The sequence below is a fragment of the Dreissena polymorpha genome, chromosome 13 (assembly GCF_020536995.1).
Source record: "Dreissena polymorpha isolate Duluth1 chromosome 13, UMN_Dpol_1.0, whole genome shotgun sequence".
NCBI classification, from domain to species: domain Eukaryota; kingdom Metazoa; phylum Mollusca; class Bivalvia; order Myida; family Dreissenidae; genus Dreissena; species Dreissena polymorpha.
Genome location: NC_068367.1, coordinates 73,142,774 through 73,159,035, shown reverse-complemented (window position 1 = coordinate 73,159,035; position 16,262 = coordinate 73,142,774). Strand labels below are relative to the sequence as shown.

General features: G+C 36.2%; 1 protein-coding gene across 10 annotated transcripts in view; it reads right to left on the bottom strand.

Moving 5' to 3' along the window:
• Positions 1–16,262, bottom strand: part of LOC127856342 (oxidative stress-induced growth inhibitor 2-like) — a 37,776-nt gene that overhangs the window by 16,923 nt on the left and 4,591 nt on the right. For 9 of the 10 annotated variants that reach the window (XR_008037969.1, XR_008037971.1, XR_008037972.1 and 6 more), the window contains exons 1-2: positions 1,382–1,544; positions 305–576 (exon numbers count right to left, since the gene is read on the bottom strand). Coding sequence is in view for 4 of the 10 variants with exons in the window: in XM_052392484.1 (XP_052248444.1) it covers positions 305–356 (52 nt within the window). In the remaining 6 variants the exon portion in view is untranslated. Of the gene's footprint in view, positions 1–304; positions 577–1,381; positions 1,545–16,262 lie in introns of those variants that run through there. The other variant, XM_052392483.1, reaches the window with a different exon arrangement.

The window sequence follows — 16,262 nt, the reverse complement described above, 5'->3', positions numbered from 1 at the left end:
TTAATGGACTGACTGAATGGCCGGGCGTCGCTCTACTATACTACGGTTATTCCTCGTCAATTATTGTCGGTTTGCGTGATCAAAACTTTCGATCGCAATTTTAAAGATTTGGGGAAAACAACCGATTTTCTGGCGATTTTAACCGATGAACTCGATCGGCAATCGGTTAATAATGACAACCCTGCTATTAAGGCATATACACTCTCCTTCAAAATGCACTTAATTAAATGTATAAGAATGAACAAAAATAGAATTAAATATTATTTACATTGAAAAAAAATTGAAACATTTTAATTTAACTTACCAATTATAACGACATCTGTGCATTTCTGTGATTTGCTGCAGCTGATTGGCATTGTTGGTTTTGTATAACATATGAATTATCAGTTTTAGTTTATTATTTTCTTTTTGAATTAAATGTCTTCTTAAGTTCTACCAATGCTTCTGTGAGTCGACTCCAAGTTATAATAGTCATAGGTTAAAAACGAGGTAAGTTTTCTCAGTTGCTTTTATTGGTTTATTGTAACCTTCCTTGACTGATGGACGATCAACCTCCCACAGTGGCAACACTCACACCTGTAAAATAATTAAACAAGTATGAGGACATAATATTGTGTGTTCTGATAATTTAAAATGGTAATTTTTCATGATATTGCAGTCAGTTATTTTCTTTATTGCTGTTAAAAATACAGTTAATCTGAATTCATTGGTAAATAATTTTTGTTTATAAATATTATGCATCTGCCTATAATTTTTTGTTGTATCATGGTGGTTGTAGATAAAAAAAATTCATTTGCAAAATTCTTCAGTTTTATACAAAGTTTCTTTGTTAGGTGTCAATGACAAATATCATGAAACAAATCAAATTTGAAAGATAACAAATAAAAATCAAATTTGATACTATCACTAAAGTGTCAAAAAAGCCCTGAATGCTAATTCACAAGGGAATTTTGACAGCAGAGAATTAATGGGCTACTTTAATGTACCTTTGTTGGAAACATGCTAATGTAATAAAACTGTCAATAAAAGATGTGTACAGTTTTTTTTTAATGACCTAAGTTGACAGTTTTAATATAAACACGTCTGTTTAATTAAATTTCCAAGTTAAAAGTGTGCAAGTTTAAAAGCAAATAAAAAATCACTTATATTACAATATACAAAATTCAAATCACAGAAAATACATTTCCCTTTCTTACATTTTCATACACCATGTTCTCTTTATTGTAAGTGTTAATTCAAAGTTGTCTTCATGTATTATTAAACATGTATTATTAAACAAGCTTAGCAATACATTATATTGTTAGGTGATGCAAAACACAATTATCATGGCACCAGATTAACAATTTAAGTAGCCTAAATAAAAATCATCAACTCTCTTTACCTTTTATTATCCTTATAGTTAAATTATATTGTATGATTCTTTCACTTTACAAAATTACACCATCATTATCACTGATGAACAGTCTAGAATGGAACATGAGTGAAGTCAGTTACTACTTGCAAATAGCCATACATCCTTAGTCAGTTCTGCTTGATATAATATACTATCAGTGTTCTAGTGTCCTAGCTTAGTGTAAAATAACCATAGCTAAAAATAGCATGTTACAGCACAGAAATGCAGCCATGCATCAAGAGTCCTAGTTTACCACTGGGCTAAAGTTCATACTGCTTAATTACATGTACTTAAATAAGCATTTCCCTTAGTCATGTATGTCAGATCAACCAACGTCACTGTATTCTAGATATTTTTATTTCAATACAGCAAGATTAATGTCATTAAATTTGAATTTCAGCATTACAGATTTTTTATATTGCATAGAAACAAAGATTGAACAGCAAGAACATATACATAAAGGGGTATCTGGCAAAGTATCCAAGTGATACACAATGTAACAGTATAAATCATAATCACATGATCATCCTTTTACACTGCACCAGGATATTGCATGGGGTTCGGTCATATGGAAGGGAATATCCGCCAGTGCATGCATGCTGCTAAATTACAATTTCAATTTGCTTAATGACAATTATAGTTTACTACATGACAACACCATGTTGATATATTACAATTGGTAATACCCGCGATAACATGCTTGTTGCTAAATGACAATTGCATTTTGCTTTGTTTTATTTGTTTTAAAATAACTGCGTCTTCCTTGCGTGTTTATGCTTTTTTGTATCAGTTAGTGTTACATTACTTGCATACTTCGTTTTAATGTTTACTCGATGTATGCAAATAATGTATTCTTGCAAGCAAATGACAAATGAATCATTTCTGTTAAAAAGTCCATGTGCCTATCTTCTTGTTGCTGAACTATCATCATTTTAATACTAAGTTATGCATGAAAATGCATATTTATTGTAAGTTTTACTAAGCGAAATGACTACGCACAAGGCAGCAGCTCACATAAGGTAAGCCGAATGCCGACTGCATTAAGACAAACGCATTAGTAATACTGAATTCATAAAAGAGACGGGGAACCAGAGTTTTCTATTAATATTCGATAGTATCGGTAGTGTTCGTAAAAATGTTAATTTTATGCACGGTGTTGTAACATATATACTCTGACAAATTTCTACATTGCGCCATTTTAAACGTGTGGCCAATAGGTAGCCAGAAACAGAACACGGTGAACTATTTCCCTTAATTTGACAAATTTACAGCCGCTAGTGGAAACTGTAGCCAAAAAAGTAGCCGAAAACAAAAGTTTGGTACAATAACCTGCATTAAATGAACAAACTGTCAGCCGCTAGCGGAAACTGTAGACGGACGAATGAACAAACAAACAGACAGACGAACAGAAGAAAGGACAAACGAACGAACGGACGAAAGAAGAGACAAAACGAACGGACGCACGGATGAACGAAGGCATTATAAACTCCACGGCACAATACAGTCAAGAAACCCGGTAAGCGGAAATGTCCGACTGCAGAACGAACAACCAAAAGCAAGTTTAAATAGTGTTCAAGACGAACGAATTGACGGACAGACGAACGAATTGACGGACGGATGAACTGACAGACTAAATAAGGGACGAAAGGGCGCAGGGACAAACGAAGGAACAACCGAAGGTACTGATGGACATCTGCATATGCGGACTGCACAGACTTATATGGGACGACACCTTACGCACATTCATTAAACCCAGTTTTCTAAAAGCGCATATGCCTAGAGTATTATTCAAGATTAGCCGATCCGCACAGGCTTATAGGGGCTGAATCATTACAGGATTTTGCTTAGAAAATACTTACTTTAAAGGAAAAATACCATAAAGGCGGAAAGTGTTGTGCCGGATTAGCCTATGCGCTCTTCAGAGCATAGTCTCTGATGACACTTTAAGAACTTGAATTCGGCCCAGTTTGTCCAGAATAAGGCTCACTTTAACGCTTGTAAGTAATGGGATGTTTCGATAGATTTTCCAAGCGTTAAATTTAAAAAGAATAGATACAATCAAATAACGAGTTTCGTTTTTTGTTTGGTTTCGAAAATCTTTCCTGGAAAACCGTTAATATTTTAAATGCGGTCAAGTAGCATGATTTTGAAACTGCATCCTAAAAAAATATTTTCGCACATAAATTCCACAGGCGTTAAACCTGCAAATACAATATTAAACTAACAAAATAGATCTGAACCAAAGGTAAACCAGTTATAGTTGATATTAACATGTGTATTTAGTATCCCTTTATTGGCCATATAACTCATTCAGCTTGACACTGATGTATAGGCTTATTATTGACTATACTTGTAATGCCTGCTGTAACCACTGTCGGTAATAGTTTCAATACCCTGGGTCATATGAATGACAAGTTGCCTTTTCAATTTTTAAGTAATTATTCGAATTTATGTTTATTACTTTAATAATATATATGATATTATTGTGCATTACAAACGTAATTAATGCGTGTATTAAGTATCGTTTAAAGAACCTATCGAATTTCATTTAGTTTTTTTTTCTAATTGAAAATATACTCTAGGCGGAAAAGGTCGTCCCTAATTAGCCAGTGCAGACTGCATATGATAATCTAGGACGACACTCTACGCACAAGCATTAAGCCACGTTTTTTCAGACTGAAGCTCATATACAAATACCAATGTTGCGTGTGATGGGAAAGATATGGGCAGAACGCCATAAATTAGGACGCTGGTGTGACGGGAAGGCGAAAAAACAGCATTTTACCGAAAATGTCATTGGCGTCCTTACTATGACAATCAGAAATTTCCAGAAACACAATCTTAGGTCGCCGTAAGGACGCCAGTACGGTGTGACTGGGCTAACGTAGTAACAAAGTAATACGAAACAATCAACGTCTCAAGTCATTTGTTGCACAAAGTCATGTCGAGCCTCGTGGTTCCGGTGTTATTCATTTATTAGCGAATAGGTCTTTAAAACTACTAAATTAGTACATCGGTATATGTGAGTTAGGGGGTAGGTTGTTATAGTGTAAATAGCAGACATGTTACTTGAATACACAATAACAGGTAGTTAGTGAACAAGAACAAAACTTATTCGAAACAAATATTACTAAAGATCGATGACACAAAACAATTAAGTGTCATTATTACACAAAGAAATCGCCCTCAACCCTTTATTTGCGTCCTCATTCCGCAGTCAGAAAAATGATATTAGAGGGTGAGGCATCGTTTTATTTTTTTTCGACAAAAAATGCCTAATGTTTCCTTATCATTTTCTTAAAAAATGTTCGAGATTCTCAACAAAACAGTCGATATGCTTCATGAAAGAAAAAAACATCAACATTAAATTGCTAATGGTAATTTGTGTCGCCGCATAAGGCATGTTGTAGACGGCTATGTTTTTACCCGAACCCGCTCACCGCTTTTTAGTTAATGAGGCTATTGGAAGATGGTATTTCGACATAATGAATATTCATTGTATTTAAATGAGGCATTTTTTACGGAGGATTCCAGAGATAGTCGATATATCACGATTGATACCAGAGATTTTGATTTTGATGTTTAGAGTAATCTCCCGGCAATTTACGCTGCAATTTGCGCTAGAATTATGTTTTTGAATACTGGTTCTCCTTTTCGCAACGTGAACTATTTATAATGGCGGTGTATGCAAAACCGAAAACTAATCCTAATCAGAGACGCACTAGCAATCGACTTAAGAAGAAATATAGATCCACAAAGATATTAACAGCTTGTTAAATTCAGTAGCAACATAGCCAAATGCACATAGTTAAACAAAGAACACCGTTTGAATTAGCATTCATACAAAGTCCAAAAGGTCAACTGCAGTTGTCAATAACACACACGCAGTAAAGATATATATGAAGTAAATATAAACTTATCAGTATGACACAAGTATATGAAGTGCTTGTACAGCTAATGTAACTAGGCGAAATGCAACTTACCATATTACAGAATGCACATGACAGTTGTTAAAATAAGAATGTCATTTAACATCATGCATGCACTGGGGGAAATTCCCTTCCATACGGTCAAGCTATTACAAAAAACAAACAAGACATGTGTTTGTCAGAAACACAATGCCCCCTATCGCGCTGCTTTGAAGCCATATATTTGACCTTTGAACTCAAAATGAGAAATTTTCTGTATAATTGTTTACTGAAGAAGGCCTGCCGCCGAAATATTTAATAAAAGAGTGACCGTATCAAGTGTTTACATCTTTTAATTTTTAATATTCCTGCGGTCACCTAAATAAAAATTAACCAAACCTCTACGAACACAAATGGAACATTGTGATTTTTGATAGGGCTGATGACACTCAGGAGGGCAAGAAAAATCATTTTCCAATATTCTAATAAAAGCAAGGACTTTCTTTCTTTGTCAAACTCTTATAATTAAGGTTTTCAAGCATAGCAGGTATTTATGGGCTATTGAGATTGAGATTGACTTTAATTGTATTAAAATTTAACAGATTTTCACACTTTTGTGTTAAACAAATAGCACACTTCCTACATATTTCACATCAGTAATAATGTGGTAATAATATGGTGCCTTGAAATCAACCTCTCAAGTCTCCTTAAACCTTTCCCACTCAGAAACAAAGTGAAAATGGCTATGTGCAAAGAGCATAAAACCAGAACATCCTGCCAGTATATAACTAGCAGTCTGTTCAGGTTTTATGTTGTTTGCTGCTCATCAGTATCTAATAGTTGGAAATGAAGCCTTTAAAACTTGAATCAACCTTGGCGAAATGTTGTTCATGATTTCTTGAACACTTCAAGCCAATCAGGAATTGTTCATGAACCGTTCTCAAAAAGTTCCTGATCTTGGTTCATGAACTTTTGGACATGAACTATTCTTAAGACACGTTCATGAACAGTTTATGAATTTTTGTTGAACACTTCAAAGTTCATGAACAGTTCTTCATCTAACCATAAATACTTAGTAATGAACATTTCATGAACAATTATTTCTGATGACTTTTCTGAGACAGACTTTGAGGATCCATCATGAATAATTCATGAATTCCTTTGTGCTAGATGTTTCATAAATATTTTTGAAAGTAATATTGAAATGTCTAGCATACTAATCTTATAGATTTGTGAAACCTGTGAAGTTAGTATTTTCACCACTGTAAGTAAGAGTTATTGACCTGTTCTAGAGAATTTTAAGAACATTTGTACAAGAACTGTTCTGAAGAACTGCTTTCAGGAACAGTTCAATAACTTTTTAAGGACCTTTCCTGTTCTTGAATTATTCTTAAACTATTTTTGAACACTTTAAGAACTTTTTGAACAACATGTTTCCTTCTGATGTTCTTAAACAGGTCTACTCAATGTTTTTGAACATATGATGGACTTTTTAAGAATCCAATATGTTCTTAAAAGGATCTGTCATTGTTCTTGGAAGACTTAAAAGACAAGTTTAAGAACATTTTAAGGACATCTTATTTCAAGAACAGTTTAAAAGGATATCAAGAACTCAAACATGTACATTGCATTGCTGTTTTTACAAAGGAAGAATATTGTGTGCACAGGAAGTTGAAACGGAAGGCACATGGTTTATGTTATATTTGAAAATGTAAGTCTTTAATAAATTACCGGCTGAACTGATCAGCCATTGGTTCCATTTCAAGTTCTTTGGCACTGTAAGTGTAACCATTTCAGGGAAACCATTGATTAGTAAATGATTCTTGAACTGAAAATGAGACTATTCATAATCTTTTCAATACATGAATTATTCATGAACATATAGTGCAAAGTTGTATTATGAAATTTAAAGAGTATTATCAAACCACTTGTATCTCAGTTATTAGTGTTATATTTAAATTATTGTTATATGTTGCTATCTGTTAAGTGCTAATACAAGACTTGTTTCTTCTTACCCTGACCTGTTTGTTGAGCTTTGGTAACACTTATGATAACCTTTGCATAAATTGACAAATTCTTATTCATGAATAGTTCATGAACACTTCATGCCACCTCAGTTCATGAATTCTTGAAGAACTATGGTTCATGAACTATTCACTGACAGTCCATGAACAGAAAATGAGCCATTGAAAAATAGAAGAAAAATGTTCATGAACTGTTCATGAACAGCAAAACCCTGAAGAATTTTTCACGAATTGTGTTGTTCATGAACTGTTCAAGAACACTTCATGCCGTTGGTGTTCATGAATAGTTCATGAACATTTCATGCCATAATGGTTCAAGAATAGCTCATGAACACTTCATGCCATAAGGGTTCAAGAATAGTTCATGAACACTTCATGCCATTAGGTTTCAAGAATATTTCATGAACACTTCATGCCATTAGTGTTCATGAACAGTTCATGAACTAAAATTTCAAGAACATTTCACAGACGTGGCTCATTTTCTGTTCACTTACTATTCGTGAACAATTCATGAACTCAGTTCACGAACAGTTCACGAATTATTCGTGAACTGCAGAACAACATTTCGCAGGAGAAGTAAGAAAGGTCTTACATTAAATTTAACTAAGGGACTACAAATGCTCCAAAATATGTATCTAAGTGGAAAAGGGTTAATACTGGCATGTTACAAAAGGACAATAATGCCCTTCATAACCCCGACTTTGTCCTTGTTTATGCATTGCCAAAATAAACTTTAGAATACCCTAGGTGTACATGCATAATTTAAAATACTTTACGACAATAACACAAATTATCTTTTGCAAGCAACCATTGACCAAATGCACAATCAACATAAAGAACAACTATGGACATTATTCAAAGGCAAGCCATGGTATTGGGTTCCTGTGTGCTAGGCCTATTTAATTATTTCAATCCATACATGTCCGAAACCATGCACACTCTAAGCTAGTCATTATGGTTCTATTTTCGACGTAAGACCTATATAAAAGACAATATTGAAGTTAAAAATTAATACAGGCTTGACAGACTTGACAAATCAGAAAGCAGAAAATCAGAATGGTAGTTAAACCAGTACATGATAGGCAATGTTAGACCATGCTTTTGCGTTAAACTGAGTTCAAATGGAAAATTAAACAATGAAATGCCATTGGAGCAAGTAAATAGCACACATTAATCTTTGAACCATTGTAAGGTTCAATTGCCAATTAATTAAGCCACTTTCCGCCCCGCATATGGATGATTTTTATTATATAACATAATTTTTCCCATTGCCATTTATTGGCCATAAGGTGTGCAGAATATTTGCAAAAAATAAAATACACCATTTTGACAATTTTTGTCAAACCGATGTGATTTTCCAAAATTCAATGCAAACAATGAAAAAACACTGGGCTATTTTAGTGATAAGAATTCTGTAGGACCATATTTCAGTGCAATTTCTATATATGTATGTTCTAGATTTTTTTTCTAGGACTGACAATCATGCAGACAATCAGTACATGTACTAAAAAAAACATACATGTACCATGATTAAATTAAGATTATTAGTACGCACACAACATTTCTTTTTATTTCATGTAGGGACAAAAGGATCACAAAAGCTACAGGGTTCTGCTAAAAAAAAAGCAAGGGTTGAAAGTAGGACCTTTTCTATTAACTTAATTAATATTGAAAAAAAAAATGTCCTACACCTTGTGAATATGGTTACGGGCAAAGTTTATTGATTTGGAATTTACGATTTTTGAAGTACTTATATTCACTTTCTACAGATGTTTACTTTTTTGTTGACCAACCTTATCTCTTAAGCATTTAGATATATTTTGACGCCTTTGGAGTCACTTAGAAAGTTGAATTAAAATTAAAGAAATTTCTTACTAGATTCATGTTTTAAAAGCTTCATTTCCAACCCTTAGATACTGATGAGTTACTCGCAGGCTGTTCTGGTTTTATGCTGATTACAACAGCCATTTTCACTTTGCTTCTGAGTGGGAAAGAATTAAGTGGCAGGTGGTAGGAACCAAAAATGAGCAGGGCGCAGAACCTAGTTATTCTTGAATGCCTAGAGCGTTTATGGTTCAGTTATTCTTGATAAAACCAAATTCAATAAAAACAAGGGCTGTTTGTAAAACATGCATGCCCCCCATATGGGCTGTAAGTTGTAGTGGCAGCCATTGTGTGAATACGTTTTTTGTCACTGTGACTTTGACCTTTGACCTAATATTAGTTATCATCCGGAAACCATTAAACTATTTGGAGTCACTGTGACCTTGACCTTTGACCTAGTGACCTGAAAATCAATAGGGGTCATCTGCCAGTCATGATCAATGTACCTATGAAGTTTCATGATCCTAGGCATAAGCATTCTTGAGTTATCATCGCGCTCGCGATCTTTGGACCCCAACAACCGCGATATATTGGTGTTGCAGTGTATTGGGATGAATCTTCTGACCAAGTTTCATGAAGATCGAAAAATAAATGTGACCTAGAGTGTTTACAAGGTTTTACTATAGCCATATAAGGAAAAATGCCCCGGCCCCGTGGTGGCCATGTTTTTCAACCAACCGTCATCATTTTTGAACTCGTCGATGATATCATTGAGACCAATCTTCTGATAAAATTTCATGAAGATCGGACTATAAATATGGCCTCTAGAGTGTTAACAAGATTTTACTATAGCCATATAAGGAAAAATGCCCCACCCCTTGGCAGCCATGTTTTTCAAGCAACGGCTACCATTTTTGAACTCATACAAGATATCATTGGGACACACCTTCTGAGCAAGTTTCATGAAGATCTGAAAATAAATGAGGCCTCTAGAGTGTTAACAAGGTTTTACTATAGCCATATAAGGAAAAATGCCCCGCCCCCTGGCGGCCATGTTTTTCAACCAACCGGCACCATTTTCGAACTCGTCTAAGATATTATTGGGATGAATCTTCTGACCAAGTTTCATAAAGATTGGACTATAAATGTGGCCTCTAGAGTGTTAACAAGATTTTACTATAGCCATATAAGGAACAATGCCCCGCCCCTTGGCAGCCATGTTTTTCAACCAAAGGTTACCATTTTTGAACTCATACAAGATATCATTGGGACACACCTTCTGAGCAAGTTTCATGAAGATCTGAAAATAAATGAGGCCTCTAGAGTGTTAACAAGGTTTTACTATAGCCATTTAAGGAAAAATGCCCCGCCCCCTGGTGGCCATGTTTTTCAACAAACCGACATCATTTTCGAACTCATCCAAGATATTACACTGCAACGCCGATATATCGCGGACTGTTATATCGGGCTGTCCAATACACTGCAACGCCTATATATCGCGGACCGTTATATCGAGCTGTCCAATATATCGCGCTTTGGCTATGGCTCCCAAAAATCCGGCGAGAATGATCACTAAATGACATGTTTTAATCAGAGAATTCGCTAACTTACGCAAAAAACTGGTTCTAGCTTGTATTAACACCCTATATGTAGCGGCTTACTATGGCACGCAGTGAAGCATGAAAAACAGTAGATATAAGTGACAGTGTTGTGTACACACGGCTGGGGTTGTTTTTAACACTTAACAAATAACCAATTAGTGTCATTTCAAAGGTAATAATGGCAGTTTACTGGTATATAAATCGTTAAATTTCGGTACTGGTCATGAATTTATTTGTTCTGATAAAAAGCGTGGGTGTATTTATTTCTAAATAAAAGTTTCGTAGCAGGTACAACATTGAGATAATTTTATTTCCAGTAAAAGTTTCGTTGTAAATTTCAACTAAAGTACCGCGGCATCTCGCAAATTATGTGGCATTGACATTTCCTCTTAATAAAATATAATTTAAACACGCTGTATCATTACCGTTACGCTGTTTCAGTTCCTTAATTAGGACTATTTATAAGGGTAAATTCCAATATATGCACAATTATATTTTATACGTTTTTTTACAGCAAGAATTCTTGTTTTGAACTGTTTCGCGAGCAATCGTACATGAAAATGAAAAATATAATTTTCATTTTGGTTTTTATGATAAATACAGATACGTATGTAGTTATGAAAAATGTTTATTGAAGAATTGGTTTGCAATTATCACTTTACAAATATGTAGTAGCGCCGTATATAAAATGAAAACATTGGGGAAATTTGACAAATTAACTGCAATACAATTTAGTTAGACATTTCTCGAGTTATATCGCGCGCTGGATATATCGCGCTCGCAATCTTTGGACCCCAACAACCGCGATATATCGGCGTTGCAGTGTATTGGGATGAATCTTCTGACCAAGTTTTATGAGGATTGGACAATAAATGTGGCCTCTAGAGTTTTAACAAGATTAGCCATATAAGGCCATATAAGGAAAAATGCCCCGCCCCTTGGCAGCCATGTTTTTCAAGCAAACGTAACAATTTTCGAACACATCCAAGATATCATTGAAACCAATCATCTGACCAAATTTCATGAAGATTGGACAAAAAATGTGGCCTCTAGAGAGTGAACAAGGCAAATGTTGACGTCGCACAACAGACAAAGCACTACGGACAACGCACGACGGACAAAAGGCGATCACGTTGTGCTCAGCCTTTTACTACTACAATCCAGTTTCAGTTGCCTGCAAATCAATTATTATCTTTACAATGCTTGGACGTTATCCAATCTATTACTGTTTGTATGAACCAAGAGAGACAAAGATAATAAATAGATAATTATTTGAACTAGTGACCTCAAAATTAATAGGGGTCATCTGCGAGACATGATCAATCTACCCATGAAGTTTCATGATCCTAGGCGTATGCGTTCTTGAGTTATCATCCAAAAACCATTTTACTATTTCGGGTCACCGTGACCTTGACCTTTGACCTAGTGACCTCAAAATCAATAGGGGTCATCTGCAAGTCATGATCAATCTACCCATGAAGTTTCATGATCCTAGGCGTATGCGTTCTTGAGTTATCATTCAAAAACCATTTTACTATTTCTGGTTACCGTGACCTTGACCTTTGACCTAGTGACCTCAAAATCAATAGGGGTCATCTGCGAGTCATGGTCAATGTACCTATGAAGTTTCATGATCCTAGGCCCAAGCGTTCTTGAGTTATCGTCTGACAACCACCTGGTGGACGGACCGACAGACCGACCGACCGCAGACCGACATGAGCAAAGCAATATACCCCCTCTTTTTCGAAGGTGGGCATAATTATTTATAAGCTGATATACTCTCGGATGTTTAGCTATTGTGGCAAGAATCATTCCATCAAAGGCCTAATATTGTTCATAAGTCACTGGTTTGAAACCAACTATTCAAATATTTCTAAGCAGTCTATGCCAATAAAATATAGAGCGAAACTAAAAGCTAGACATATGTAGCTGATGTACTCTCCAATGTTTTGCTCTTCAGGCAACAATCATTCCATCAAAGGAAGGCCGGTTCATAAGTCACTGTTTGGAAAGAACTGTTCAAATATTTATAAGTAGTCTATGCCAAAAAACATATAGACCAAAGGCTATATAGATGTTCAACGCACTATACATGTTTGTCCTCATCATAGTCTGATTTTGATATAAAAACTACATTAATGCTGTGCAAGGATTTCCTAAGCCTTGAAACCTCAATCCTTGAAACCACAATCCTTGAAACCGCAATCATAGCCCATCCTTGGGGGTTGCCTCTGTGCCTAAACAAATTTCTTGGCAAAGGCTTGCACAAATATTTCAGCTTTACTCTGTGAAAACAGTGCTTAATGCCTGTGACAAAAGTGCTGTCCCAATTTATTTAGCCTGTGCAGTATGCACAAACTACATGTAATCAGTGGCAACACTTTTTGCCTAGACTGGAGTTTCATTTAGAAGAAACCTCCTGGGAAAGAGAAACTTCCTAAAAACGGAAGTCTGCACAGACTAATCTGGAAATACACTTAACGCAAATTCAAAAAGCCCAGTTTTCCCAAAACAAGGCTCCTATTTATTAGTTATTTGTGTTTTTCTTGTAAATCGTAGAATGGTTAACTTTTAAATTGTTACATAAACTGATTAATTGTGCAATTGTATTGTGCATTTTTAACATACCCCATATTCTCAAGCATCCATTCAGCATATATAGCATGAGATAATTATGTTCTAATTAGATTTTAAGCATAAAACCCAGCCAACCAAACAAATAAATAGTGATGAGAGTTCAAATATGCATGACATTGCATGACATAAATAAAAACAAGGGCTGTTTGTAAAACATGCATGCCCCCCATATGGGCTGTCAGTTGTAGTGGCAGCCATTGTGTGAATACGTTTTTTGTCACTGTGACCTTGACCTTTGACCTAATGTAAGTTATCATCGGGAAACCCTTGTACTATTTGGAGTCACTGTGACCTTGAAGCATTCTTGAGTTATCATCCGGAAACCATTTTACTATATCGAGTCACTGTGACCTTGACCTTGTGACCTAACAAGAGCTGTCACAGGACAGCGCGCTTGACTATTCGAGTGCTTGACAGTATAACGTAAGCAATCATGGGGAAATTGTTCATATTTAATAATTTATTAGGCGATCTTTCAAAAATAAAAAAAGGAAAAAAAAATTTGGGGGGGGGGGGGGGGGGTAGGGGGGTACAGGTGGTGAGAGGGGGGTATAATGTGGGGTGGGGTAATTTATTAGATTAGATGTTTTAAAAAAAATTAGGGGGGTGGGGGGGTAGGGGGGGAGTAAGAGGGGGGTATAATGTGGGGTGTGGTAATTTATTAGATGTTTAAAAAAAAAAAATTGGGGGGGGGGGGGTCGGGTGGGTAGGGGGTTGGGGTGAGAGGGGGGGTATAATGTGGGGTGTGTTAATTTATGAGATGTTTAAAAAAATATATTTTTTTTGGGGGGGGTTAGGAGGGGGGGGGGGGGGTAAGGGGGGTGGGGGTGAGAGGGGAGTATAATGTGGGGTGTGGTAATTATTAGATGATTATAAGATGATTTTTTTAATTTTTTTCCTGTTTTTGGGGGTCGGGTTGGGGGGTAGGGGAGAGTGAGAGGGGGGGTATAATTAAGGGTGTGGTAATTTATTAGATGTTTTAAAAAAAAAAATTTTTTTCCTTTTTATGGGGGGGGGGGGTGGGGGGGAGTGGGGGGGGGTTAGGGGAGAGTGAGAGGGGGGTATAATGTGGGGTGTGGTAATTTATTAGATATTTAAAATATTTTTATTTGTTTGTTTTTTTTTGGGGGGGGGGTGGGGGTGGGGGGTGAGAGGGGGGTATAATGTGGGGTGTGGTAATTTATAAGATGTTTAAAAAAAATTAAACAAGGGCTGTTTGTAAAACATGCATGCCCCCCATATGGGCTGTCCGTTGTAGTGGCAGCCATTGTGTGAATACGATTTTTGTCACTGTGACCTTGACTTTTGACCTAGTGACCTGAAAATCAATAGGGGTCATCTGCGAGTCACGATCAATGTACCTATGAAGTGTCATGATCCTAGGCAAAACCGTTCTTGAGTTATCATCCGAAAATCATTTTACTATTTCCGATCATCGTGACCTTGACCTTTGACCTTGTGACCTCAAAATCAATAGGGGTCATCTGCAAGTCATGATCAATCTACCTATGAAGTTTCATGATCCTAGGCGTATGGGTTCTTGAGTTATCATCCGAAAACCATTTTACTATTTCGGGTCACCGTGACCTTGACCTTTGACCTAATGACCTCAAAATCAATAGGGGTCATCTGCGAGTCATGATCAATCTACCTATGAAGTTTCATGATCCTAGGCGTATGCGTTCTTGAGTTATCATCCGGAAACCATTTTACTATTTCGGGTCACCGTGACTTTGACCTTTGACCTCAAAATCAATAGGGGTCATCTGCAAGTCATGATCAATCTACCCATGAAGTTTCATGATCCTAGGCGTATGCGTTCTTGAGTTATCATTCAAAAACCATTTTACTATTTCTGGTTACCGTGACCTTGACCTTTGACCTAGTGACCTCAAAATCAATAGGGGTCATCTGCAAGTCATGATCAATGTACCTATGAAGTTTCATGATCCTAGGCCCAAGCGTTCTTGAGTTATCGTCTGACAACCACCTGGTGGACGGACCGACCGACAGACCGACATGAGCAAAGCAATATACCCCCTCTTCTTCGAAGGGGGGCATACAAATTTTGGGGGGGGGTTGGGGGGAGTGAGACGGGGGTATAATGTGGGGTGTGGTAATTTATTAGATGTTTAAAAAAAAATTGGGGGGGGGGGTTGGGGGTAGGCGGGAGTGAGAGGGGGGTATAATGTTGGGTGTGGTAATTTATTACATGTTTAAAAAAAATCTTTTTTTTTTTTTTTTTTTGGGGGGGGGGTGGGGGGGGGGGGTACAGGGGATGGGGGGTGAGAGGGGGGTATAATGTGGGGTGTGGTAATTTATTAGATGATGTTTAAAAAAATAATAATTGGGGGTCGAGGTTGGGGGGGAAGGGATTCTGGTGGGGGCGTGGGGTATTGTTTGGGTGGAATCCATTGTGGTATTCAGGTAAGTGTTGTTTTGTCAAAGTAATAATAAAATGTGATCATAAAAAATAACAAATGATCTCACACTGACATGAACAAATGTCCTCTATTTATTAAACATGAAATTTAAACTTATTGCATTTGTTTCCCCTGTATATAAGAAAGATATAATAGTGTATTACCTCCCCTGTCCTGCTTATATTTATATTAATCAACAAAATTAAACATTAACACAATATTTAATATACAAAATATACAAAAAATCTCATATTCTAATAATATTTTCACTGATCCACTTTTTTTACACAAATGATGATGTTTCATTGGACTGATAATTATAGATTTAGGATAACAGACCAGTTGCTTCAGTTATATTGTTCAGAGGTCGCCCTGTTGGCCGCGTATGCGTTCTTGAGTTATCATTCAACAAGATGTGTTTGTGAAACACAATGTCCCCCTATATGACGTTT